The sequence below is a fragment of the Lactuca serriola genome, chromosome 7 (genome assembly GCF_051521515.1).
Source record: "Lactuca serriola cultivar US96UC23 chromosome 7, Lser_US96UC23_V15, whole genome shotgun sequence".
NCBI lineage: Eukaryota > Viridiplantae > Streptophyta > Magnoliopsida > Asterales > Asteraceae > Lactuca > Lactuca serriola.
In genome coordinates this window covers 34,208,167-34,219,936 of record NC_136414.1, presented here as the reverse complement: position 1 = coordinate 34,219,936, position 11,770 = coordinate 34,208,167, and the positions used below count along the sequence as shown (strand labels likewise).

The following is an 11,770-nucleotide window of genomic DNA, read 5'->3' as shown; positions in this document are numbered from 1 at the left end:
AATATCTTCTCCATAGTCAATACTAAACACAAGAAATTGACTTTAGTGAATTAGTACTAACGATCAACAAACCAAGAAAAAGATAGATAACATGGATAATTTCACCAATTTTTACCTGCAATGTGTGGATTCCGTGGTTGTCGTTGCATCTTTGACTATTAGAGGGTAAAAAACCAAGTAAATGAGGACCAAGAAAAAAAAAAAAGGAGAGTTATGTCAAAACCCATGTCATCTAATTTAGGCCACATAAGCACCGTTACCAGATAAATTATCGGAGGAATATGATGATTTGAATAATTTACCCGGTGATCTGTACTTTTTTATAGAAAAAATAATTTTAAAACTCTTACGTTAATTTGTTATTATAAATTGTAGAACTGTTGAAATTGCGCAGGAGAAACCACCAAATTCCCAACGCCCAACGGATTGGCGTGATTCATCGCAACAATCAACTACAACTTCTGATGGCGATTTCTAGGGTTTTAGTTTTACACTTCCCAATTCGAAATTCTTGTTACAAAAGCTTCAACATAAGGTAGCATTTTTCAATGTTCTTCAGTCTGCTGTTCGGTGGGAAGTTGGTGCGTTGCAAATTGCAGATGTGATATTTCCCCTGCATTTGATGTTTTATATGTATACAATCTCCATGACCAGGTCCGTTTACGCAACCTTCTCCTTTCTTCCTTTAAATATCTTATACATTACTTCATCACTATTTCTTTTTCTTTTATCCATCTATTGTTTGCCTTTCATTTTCACCTAATTTAGCTTCACTTCCAATCCAGAATTTGATGCTTCCTTTTTATCTTTATATTCTTTTTCCACAACAAACTCTGACATTCTCATTCCAACGATTTAAAATATATGATAATAGTGAGCGAAAGGAACACATGTCATGACTTATTAGTATCCCTATATAGAAAATTCAACTGAGGCTCTCTCAAATCAAATTGTTTGGAATGATAGTATGAATTAATGGGTATTTCATACTGTATATGAAACGTTTTTGAGAAGTGAAGCTCTTCATACATTATGGGGAAGTCAGGGTCTAAACATGGAGATGCTAATTCACCATGCGGGTCGTTTAAGTATCAGTTTAGGTATCAAAAAATGGTGCAAGGAAGTGATCCAACAAAGGGGAGGAGGGTGTCAGGAGGAGTCTACCAGTGGGATAAGCTTGAGTTGTTTAATGGATTAAGGAGTAACTCCATGAAATTAGGTTCTTTAAAGGGTGCTTATGTTGGCAAAAGGCATACTTGGATCCGTAAACATTTTTCATCACTTGTTTTCACACTTTTATTGATGGGTTTTCTTTTTCTTTTGGATTCTTTTATGGGTTCCATCTTTGAACCTTCGGTTCTTCAAAGTAATCCACCTCCCAAAAAATTGTCTACTGAAACTGAAATGGTATGTGTTTATGTATTTCTTTTTTGGGTCTGCATCAGCAAAGGAAATTGACCAAAACCAATTGTCAATTAGTCTAATAACCAAATATCATATGTAAAAATGGGTTAAATGCAAGAAATAGCAATGCACTTCCATGGATTTGTTTATTATAACATTCTACTTTCATTTCTTCTTATTACAACATTTTATTTTCAAAAATCTACCAAGTTAGCAATCTCATCTGAATACAAAACATTTTTCACTTCTATAATTGGGTAGCTTTTTCAATATACAATGCCTTAACAAAGTAATGACTCTTTTCTTGAAGTTTGGAGATAAAAGTGGCAAAAATGTGGTGCAAATGTATGGTCACCTTGCAAGTATGGCTTCTGGTGCTCTTGCAGAGGTTTGATTACCATTTTGACCTTGCTCATTGCTCAATAAATAGCTTTTGTTTGTTTATAGTTGATATGTATTGCTGTATGTTCATGAATAATTTCTAACACAGAGAGAGCTTAAACAAGAGGAATCAAGATTTTGGAAGGAATCTTATCGAAAGGCATCATTATGGAGTCCTTGTGCAGATAGAAAGGAATCAAGAAATACAGGTAAAAAAACTGATTTCAATGGCTAGATTGATAAAATGGTGAATTTCTTTCCATAATGAAATATTAGATTATGTTTTATATGATCTTTTTCATGATTTGTCAAATGTTGTTAGGACAGGAAATTTTCAAAGCAACACTGGTTATATATTGGTTAGTGCAAATGGAGGTTTAAATCAACAACGTGTTGCTGTAAGTAAAATGTTTTCTGATACTTATTAACCATTTTGATCATTTTTATGCATATGATTGAAGGCTTTATGGAATTTATTATATAAAAAAGTTTGTTGCTTTGTATATAGGTATGTAATGCTGTTGCTGTAGCATCATTATTAAATGCAACATTAGTTATTCCAAGGTTTCTTTACAGCAACGTATGGAAGGACCCCAGGTTTGTTACTCCAACTATTTTCTCTTCTTTTCATTTCTAAATTAAAAAATATAGTTTTGATGACTATGTTTATGATTCAGCCAGTTTGGTGATATCTATCAAGAAGATTATTTCATGAAAACATTGAAGGATGAAGTTAATATAGTAAAGGATCTCCCACCTCATTTGAAATCACTAAACTTCAAAGAAATCGGTAGTCTGGTATGTTGTCTTTTATTCCCTAATTTGCCCTCCATTAAAGTAACAAAACAAGGAATATCAATATCTTACTCCAATTCTTTATGATAATGTTTTCACCATTGAATTTCAGATAACTGATGCAGATCTCACTAAAGAAGCAACACCAGTTGAATACATCAAGAAAATTCTTCCAATTTTATCAAAAAATGGAGTTGTTCACTTTCTTGGATATGGAAATCGCCTTGGATTTGATCCTATGCCTTCTGATCTTCAGGTTACATTACAATTATCAGATTTTCAAATTTCTTATATATTTTCATTCATACTAAATCTTATTTATTTAATTTTCAGAGGCTAAGATGCAAATGTAATTACCATGCTTTGAAGTTTGTGCCAAAAATCCAAGAAATCGGTTCATTGTTGATTAGAAGAATAAGAAAATACAATGAGCCAAGGAACAAATTAGATAAGGAACTACTAGGAGATTTCATCACAAATCCTCAGTCAAAGTCAAAGTCAAATGGTCAAGATACAGATAGAGAACCACTTAAGTATCTTGCTTTGCATTTGAGATTTGAAGTTGACATGGTTGCCTACTCTTTATGTGATTTTGGTGGTGGAAAAGTTGAGAAAGATGAACTTCAAACATACAGAGAATCCCACTTTCCATTACTAATGCAACGATTGAAGAAGTCAAAGTGAGTATGTTGAAATTTAGGGTAAAAATGCATGAAATAAGAAACCTCAACATAATGGACAAATCATGGGGGTATATTTGTAATTTTTCTATAATTGGGTGATTGTAGGCCTATTTCACCAGAAGAATTAAGAATTTCAGGAAGATGTCCATTAACACCAGAAGAAGCTGCACTTGTTTTAGCTGCTCTTGGTTTCATGAGTGATACATATATTTATCTTGCTGGATCACAAATATATGGAGGAAAGTCAAGGTTACGCCCTTTGACCAATTTATATCCTCATTTGATCACAAAAGAGGATCTCCTTTCCCCTAATGAACTCGCACCTTTCAACAACTTTTCTTCTCAGGTACCTTAAATACACGAAATAGCAACATACTTTCTCTTACTTTTTATTTATTTATTTCTTATTCAAAATTTGATGAAAGTACATTGCTATTTCATGAATTTGGTTTTTTAGCTAGCAGCAGTGGACTTTATTGCATGTGCAACTTCAGATGTATTTGCAATAACAGATTCGGGAAGCCAATTATCTTCATTGGTTTTGGGTTTTAGAACATATTATGGTGGTGGAAATGCTCCAACTTTGAGACCTAATAAGAAGAGACTTGCTGAAGTGTTGTCAAAGAATAATAAAACTGTTATAAATTGGAATGATTTTGAAGCAAGAGTAAAGAATATGATAACTGAAGCACAAAGTGTTAGATTGAGGGGTTGGGGTCGAAGTATTTATAGACAACCAAGATGCCCTGAATGTATGTGTCGTTTTCAGTAATTGTTGTTCAAAAACAATCTCTTTTTGTTTTTTCTTCTGAGTTTTTAAGGTTGTCGTTTCCTCATTTTGCACATAAGAATGCTCTTTTGTTGTATTTTTTTGATAAACTTAAACAAAGGATTATGCACAAATTTAGACTTGTAATCACTATATCGATTGATGAGCATCTTTCAGAGATTAGGGGTTGAAGTAGAAATTTCTTTCAAAATTTGGACTTGTGATGCCCATGAAGGTAATAAGTTTTAATATATTTCTATTTCAAATTTCATCTTAAAAGTAAAAGATAAAAAGGATTAACAAATGGAGGACTCTAAATTAATTCCATTTAATATGGCTAAGTAAATTTACATGAAATTAATGAAATTTAGAACAACAACAAAGCTATCATGCTCTCATGAAAAAACAACACATCATAAAACTTCCTAGCCTCGAAAAGGGATTGTGATCAGCACAATCTCTATCTTGAAAATGACAAAACTACCCCTTATGAAAAACCTCATGATGGTGGGAAAAAGCGGTTAAGATTGAAGGGGAGAGTGTAAAACTCTTCATTTCGGCTGTCTCCTTTGAATGTTCTGAACTTGGCCCACCATGGCATCCCTCGGTCTTTTGCACTGTCTTTGAACTCGAGTGTGTTGTCAAGAAACACCGACACCATCAATGCCACCGTTGGGGAGGAGAAGAAGATGGTGTTGAGGAAATCATTGAACTGCACCAATACATACACAAAAAAAAAAACATTATTAATAGATGTGAAATGACCAAAATGCCCTTCCGGTTTATTGCATGAAAACATACTTGAGAACATGTAAAACATGTCCCTAGTGTGCAAAAGACCAAAATGTCCTTCAGGTTATGTGGAAGGGACCGTGAAAAGACCAAGATGCTAACATGTCCCTAGTGTGCAAAACCTTTCCAGCTATCGTATGTGGAAGGACCATGAAAAATAGATGCGAAAAGACCAAAATGCCCTTCATGGTTGTGGTTTGTGGAAGGACCATGAAAAGTAGATGTAAAAGGACAACCGTAAAAAATACAAACTTGTCGTGTATGCAAAGAGATATGGAAGTTTTGTATGAAAAAATAGTAACTTGCCGATGGGTATGTGAAATGACCAACTTACCCATTCGGCTTTGGTATGCGAAGGACCATGGAGAGCACCAGCCGTGTACTCCCTAAAGTATTCGGGAATAGACAAGCCAAGGAAGAAAGACACGCCCACGATGAACAAGTTTCTCATCGAGTTCATGTTTGTGAATTGCAAGAATGACAACCCCACAGAAGCTGCCAAAACAACAAAACACCAAAATAATTATTTTTCACACATTTCACACTTTCATTATTAACCAATCAAATGCTTACCAACAAGACCAAATAGCACACAATATGCCGCAGCAAAAATCGGGAAAGGTATCGACGCAAATAAAGCTCCAAATTTCCCTACACATTATATTATTATAAAAAAAGATGAAATCTTGCAAAAGACGTAAATGCCCCCGTGAAATATTGGATTAATGGGATTTGTGGGCTTACCTAAAATCGAGAAGAAGATCATGAAGCCAGCTGAGATTTGAATGACTCTTCGGCTACCTACACGAGTGCTTCCAAGAAGACCGACGTTTTCTCTGTTTTGTTTGGAAAATATGTTTTAGTTTCATGTCTTTTCTTTTTTTTTTTTTTTAAACAAATGTGAAATCGTGAATAGAATTTGTTGAATATCGGAAACACTTACACGGAAACTGTTGAACCGGTTGCAGTTCCAAAAAGTCCACTCAAAAGAATCCCGACACCCTGAGTGACGAAATATATTTCTTTTTAATTAAAATCAATACTTACAATTTATGGTGATTTTTTTATTGGTTGAATTTTTAAAAGTACAATATTGTAAAAAAAAATTCGTAATTTATTTATAATGGATATAAATAACACTGACCTGCCACCCAATGCCGCGACTGAGAACATGAGCAGGGGGAGGTGTTGCACTTGCTAGACGGGCTGCCGCCTTATATGCACCTGTTGACTGTTGTAACACGAAAATCATCAAAATGTTACAAAAGTATAAAATCATCAAAATCTGGACACAATATAACCATGTTGTAGAGTGTGACAAATGTCATTAAAACAAAAAAAAAAAAAAAAATACAATATTTATAAGATTTTCACCTCAATAAGGGAGACGAGAACTGCTGCCATCATCCCAAAAGCATGTCCTGCTTGAAAAGTTGGCGCACCCCATTGAAGTGGATACGGAAACTTTATCCTGCATTGAAGTGGATACTTTGAGAATCGACTTTATGCTTTGAAAAATCTATGAATCATAATAAATTCATGAATCAAACTACTAACCATGGTGCAGAGGATATGAGATCGGCTTTATCGGTTCTGCAGTGCAATTGGGTCTGTTCTGGGTGATGTTTATATGCACCACTAGCGGTTAATAGGTGTGCATAGGCCCAGATCACTGCTATCGTCAAAAGAAGAGCAAAACGTTCCAATATCGGCAGTTGTTTCGCCTGAAACTGTTTCAGGTACTGTTTTTCCACCGGAAAATCAAGAAACGGGAAAATTAGCGTTTTCGTTCATCAAATACGACTAGTTTTTAGTAAACGTAATGGGCACTAGTGATATACCTGAGAGAACATGATGAAAAGAATCAGCATTGGTATGCCGAATTCCACGCATCTCCCGACCTATGATTATGAACATTTTGAATCAAATCGTCATGAACAAAGATAAAGTTTTGATTTTTTTAGCTCAAATTAAAGGTCTTTGAGTCCTTTCTAAAGATTAGTGTCAAGTTCGAATCGTCTTGAAACCGAAAACGAGTGTAATTTGACCTCCAGAAGTACTCGCGTCATGAAGTTGAACCCAGAGCACTTTGACTTTCTCAGGTCAAATACTTTTCTTTGCATTCTAAAATATGGTAAGGTGTTTTTACAAAATTGAGTCCGCTTTTCCTCTACGATTTGTAGTTGTTATACTAATTCAATCGGGTTATCAAATTTTAATAAAAAAAATTAAACGATTTGTATGAATTTCAAAGATGAAAACGAGTCTATATGACCTCAAAAAGTCAAATCTAAGACTAGTAAAGTAAGCATACCACGGGAAATCCTCTGTCAAAGAGACCAAAACCAGTCAATGCAATCACTGGAACCATACCAACAGGGCTAAAGAATCTGAAATAAATGAAAATTTATTAGAACTCGATTACAAAATCGTATTGTTTTCTTTAAGAAATTGTAAATTTACCTAGAACAAATGGCCCACAACTGACTATATCCCAAGATAATCTGCACGCTTGATGCTACTATAAGCGCACCTTGTATCGCTCGCATTGTAGCAAGAAATCTCTGAAAGTGCAAGAAACTCATTATTATATCAAACTGGTTGCTATTTCTTGAATCATTAGCAAGTTTGTAAGTTTAGATTTACCATATGATCGTCGACAATGGTGGCAAGAGAAGGGTCATGGATGATTGAGATTATAGGGACCATGAAAGCCCAAGATCCACCAACAACAGTTGGCAATCGAGTTCCAAAAAGTGTTTGCAAAAATGTATTAATCCCTTGAACAAATAACAACGTTTGCACCACCCTCACCTTATCATTCTGCAAATTGTTAATGTACAAGTTGTAAAGCACAGTTATACATACATGGTACAAGTATATGATGCATGTTTTGGAGGAAAGTCACTCACAGATGTACCACCCATCAAAGGAACAAGAAAACTGGGAATCATTACAGCAGTTCCTAAAGACAAGATGTAATGCTGAAACCCCAAAGCTATCGCTTCCCCTGTTTTTTTTTTTTTTTTTTTTTTGTTCAGTTTTAAGCTAAAATCAGCATGGAAAGTGTGAAAATTTCGTTGATTTTAAGGAAAAGTGAAGAAATTTACTTACCCCAAGATGGATTGGAGTCGATACAGTACTCTAAACCCTGAAGTTGGTCTGTTGGAAGATGAGTGATATCCTCTGCTTTTGGAGCTTCAGCCATGGTGGAAAAGATTTGGAAAACTTAAAACAACCCAGAAATGCTTTTGTTTCGATGCTGAAATAAAGATTATTTTTTGTTTAGAATAAGGTTCTGGTAGTGAAAACGAATTCAAGATTCTTTCTAGCTCCAAATGTGTTTATTAATGAGTGAATCAACAGAAACAGAATCGAGATTCGTTGATTCCTTCTTCTTCCAAATGAGGTTTTTTTTGCTGAAAATGACTGAATCAGCTCAAATGGATGATTGGATTCTATGTGAGAAAAAGAAAGAAGAACGTAAAAGAGAATTTGGCGGATGACCAATGAGATAGAAAGAGGAGGAAAAAGCTTATAAGGGTCAACAATGGTGGAGTTGAAAAAGCCCTAAAAGCAAAAGTTGATTGGAGAGTTGCAGGGGGGAGTCTTTTTGTTTGCTTAGTGATGTTGAATCTCTTTGCTTTAAGTAGTGATCCGTTAGATTTGAGAGTGTGTTGACAGAAATGCCCCTCGAAAATACTTCCAAAGTTTATGTTACCGTTGGTCCCTCTGTATGTATTTAATATATAGTTACCCCACTTACCAGAAAATATACTAATTTTTTTATTTTACTTAATTAATATTACTTATTTGCTCTGCAAATTTAATTAATTAATTACTGTTTTGAGCATCAAATCGTACTCAAGATGAAATACACAAAAACAAAAAAAAAAATGTGAAACTAAAGTATAAAAAAAAACGTTTATCTAGAATACTAAAAGTTATAAAACATAGTATGAGATTTTATTCCACAATTGTTTCTAAACCTTTTAAGATAAAGTTACATAAATGGTCCTTACAGTTTATAAAGAGATCATATGTTCGGTTCGTAACTTTTTTTTTGGTAAATATGGTCCATGTAAATAACTAATTTAAAAAATTTGTACGGACCGCCCTTTTGTCCCACACAATTTATTTTCTGCAATTTTTTCTTATCATGTGGCCTTTAATTGAGGATAATTTAGTCTTTTTTTTTGTATTTTTTTTCTTTTATATATATATATATATATATATATATATATATATATATATATATATATATATATATATATATATATATATATATATATGTGTGTGTGTGTGTTAGATCCATTTAGAATTTATATTTTTCCAAAAACCGAAAAATCAAATATGGAACGTTAGATCAAAACGAACTCATTAAGGGCATAATTTTCATCTTATCAATCTCATTTAATGTTTAATTTTATGTTATTGGAAAGATTAATAAAAATATCTAAAAATTAACATAATAAATCAAGTTTTTTGTATTTTTTTTTAAACTAGTAATTTTCAATTTAAAAAAATGCAAATGTTTAAAGTTTTTTTTTTTTGGAAAACAAGAATTTTTAAAAAAAATTTAAAAAAACAAAACTGTAATTTTTTAAGAACAGTAAATTTAAAAAAATTAAAATAAAAATTAAAAAATTAAAAAAAAAAACTGGAATATTTAAAAAAAATCAACATTTTAGATGTATATATATGCATATTGTTCAAGTGCATATATACATATTTCTTATACTATAATATTCGTAAGTAATTAAAAAAATCATTTTTATTTAATAATCTATAAACACAATAGTACAAGTATTTACCCGGTACAAAATAAAATATAAAAAAACAGAAGATGCTACAAAATTTCAAAACTTTTTCATGTCTTTATGTCAAAATTTTTATATTTTCTTCAATTTATCATTTTTCACATCTTTAATATTTTCCACGAATTCTTCCAAATCTATAAGAAATTTTTTATAAAAAATAGATGTAATTCACCTATGATTTACATGCGAATTACATATGATTCATATGCAAATTACATGTGATTTACATGTAATTTGTATGTAATTCACTTGTAATTGATTGTTAAAATGAAACAAATTAAAATAAACTATATATTTAGAAAAAAAATAATAATTAAAATGATTTATATGTAAATTATATGTGATTCATATGTGAATTACATATGAATCACATGTGATTTACATGTAATTTACATTTAATCTATATGTTATTCACTTGTTATTTAACTAGAATTGACAAATGACAAATAAGTCATTTGGCACATGTGGTATGTGTATATCTTTGGTCATTATAGCAAATGTCCAAATCATGAATTTTTATTCACATTACACATTACTCCATTAATTTGATTAATTTGATTGAAACTTTAAAATTCATCCAATTGACTCAAAACTAATCATTAGTTTCCAAATCTAAATAATTAGCAAATATTTATATATGGATATATCATGTAATATTCGCATGTAAATATATCATGTGAATATACCATGTACTATTCATATATGAATAATTGACCAAATAACGAACTTTCAAACGTTTAGATCCAAACCTATATTTGACAAATCAGATCATAAGTAAATTCATAAACAAGTTAATGATCTTTATGTAGATACAAATACATCTACATGATATAAGGACCATGCACATATTAGATTAATATAATAATATGATGATAAGAGTATATGAAGTGGAAAATGAACATACCTTCCCTGTAACTTTCTTGTTTTCTATAGATATAAGAACTTGCACAACGAGTTGATTACACCATAAGATTAATTGGTGCTCCATTGATAGCCATACATTCTTTATGCACATACTACTAATCATAAAACTATGAGTAGATGGGACAATACCATCAACTGATTCTAGCTTTGACCTTACCTACATACAGTGAGAAGAACACATCTTTTACTTTGGGTCTAGGGTTCTTTTAGGGTTTATACAAGTGATTGATGTTAAATAATCACACCTCGTAATCACTAGCACCACCAGAAATGGAGACACTCAATATACATACATATATATATATATATATATATATATATATATATATATATATATATATATATAGGGTCTAGTGAGGACTCTTTTTTCGGTAAGGACACCTTAAAAATTTGAAAAAAAAATTAAAAAAAAATACAAATCATAAAATTGAGCATAATACTATATCAGAAAGAAAACAAAATGAAAATTTTTTTGGATCATATAAATTGAAGCATAGATCATTTTTATAATCCATGATTCACTTTTTATGATTAATGATTCAATTAATGATCTAATTTTTTTTCTCCGATATAGTACTATGCTTGATTTTATAATTTGTATTTTTTTATATTTTTTTAAGGTAAACTCACCGAAAAAAGAGTTATTATATATATATATATATATATATATATATATATATATATATATATATATATATATATATATATATATATATATATATATATATATATATATATATATATATAGTGATAATACAACGCAAACCTACGATCATTTTACTTAATCAAACACTTGCAAATTCAACTAGCTCCACTAGTATGAAATTATGTGAAAACAAACCATAAAATTGAAATTTCGGACAAAATTAATCTTCTTGGTGAAATTAAATATATCTTATAAAATAAAGTATATGGTTATAACAGAAACAATAACTTTCCTGATGTGTAGTTTAAGAAGAAATAGGAAAAACTCAAAAGACATTTGTTTCTCTGATTTGCCTCATTGAGATTAAATATATTTATTTTCATGATTTTCGTTGTTATTTTAAATTATCCTTCTCTTTATATATTTGATCACGTCTTCCTCTCCTCCCTTTTCGCTTCTACCCATATTTTTACAATTTACATAATAGATATACTTAAAGTTTTGGGTCCCTTATAACTTTAGGCACTGGGCAGTCGCCTAAGGAGCCCCTTCTCTT

General features: G+C 31.4%; 2 protein-coding genes across 3 annotated transcripts; one reads left to right on the top strand and one right to left on the bottom strand.

Moving 5' to 3' along the window:
* Positions 1-264: 264 nt before the first annotated feature.
* Positions 265-4,243, top strand: LOC145062969 (O-fucosyltransferase family protein). 2 transcript variants are annotated; one of them, XM_079010571.1, is made up of 10 exons: positions 265-654; positions 1,715-1,792; positions 1,895-1,994; positions 2,113-2,183; positions 2,294-2,382; positions 2,463-2,583; positions 2,693-2,836; positions 2,914-3,260; positions 3,369-3,609; positions 3,721-4,243. In XM_079010571.1, the coding sequence occupies exons 2-10, from the start codon at positions 1,748-1,750 to the stop codon at positions 4,033-4,035; spliced, it is 1,473 nt and encodes a 490-aa protein (XP_078866697.1). In that variant the 5' UTR covers positions 265-654; positions 1,715-1,747; the 3' UTR covers positions 4,036-4,243. The 2 variants fall into 2 exon arrangements, with proteins under 2 accessions (XP_078866697.1, XP_078866696.1); XM_079010570.1 differs by lacking the exon at positions 265-654 and adding an exon at positions 661-1,407.
* Positions 4,244-4,328: 85 nt separating this feature from the next.
* LOC145062970 (Xanthine/uracil permease family protein) lies at positions 4,329-8,453 on the bottom strand. The gene is made up of 14 exons (XM_079010572.1): positions 7,939-8,453; positions 7,737-7,834; positions 7,471-7,647; positions 7,288-7,388; positions 7,139-7,214; positions 6,666-6,725; positions 6,382-6,566; positions 6,199-6,295; positions 5,969-6,055; positions 5,768-5,826; positions 5,569-5,660; positions 5,398-5,475; positions 5,159-5,319; positions 4,329-4,744 (listed from the first exon to the last, which is right to left on the bottom strand). Exons 1-14 carry the CDS (start codon positions 8,030-8,032, stop codon positions 4,532-4,534), a joined length of 1,578 nt encoding a protein of 525 aa, XP_078866698.1. The 5' UTR covers positions 8,033-8,453; the 3' UTR covers positions 4,329-4,531.
* Between the last annotated feature and the right edge of the window lie 3,317 nt (positions 8,454-11,770).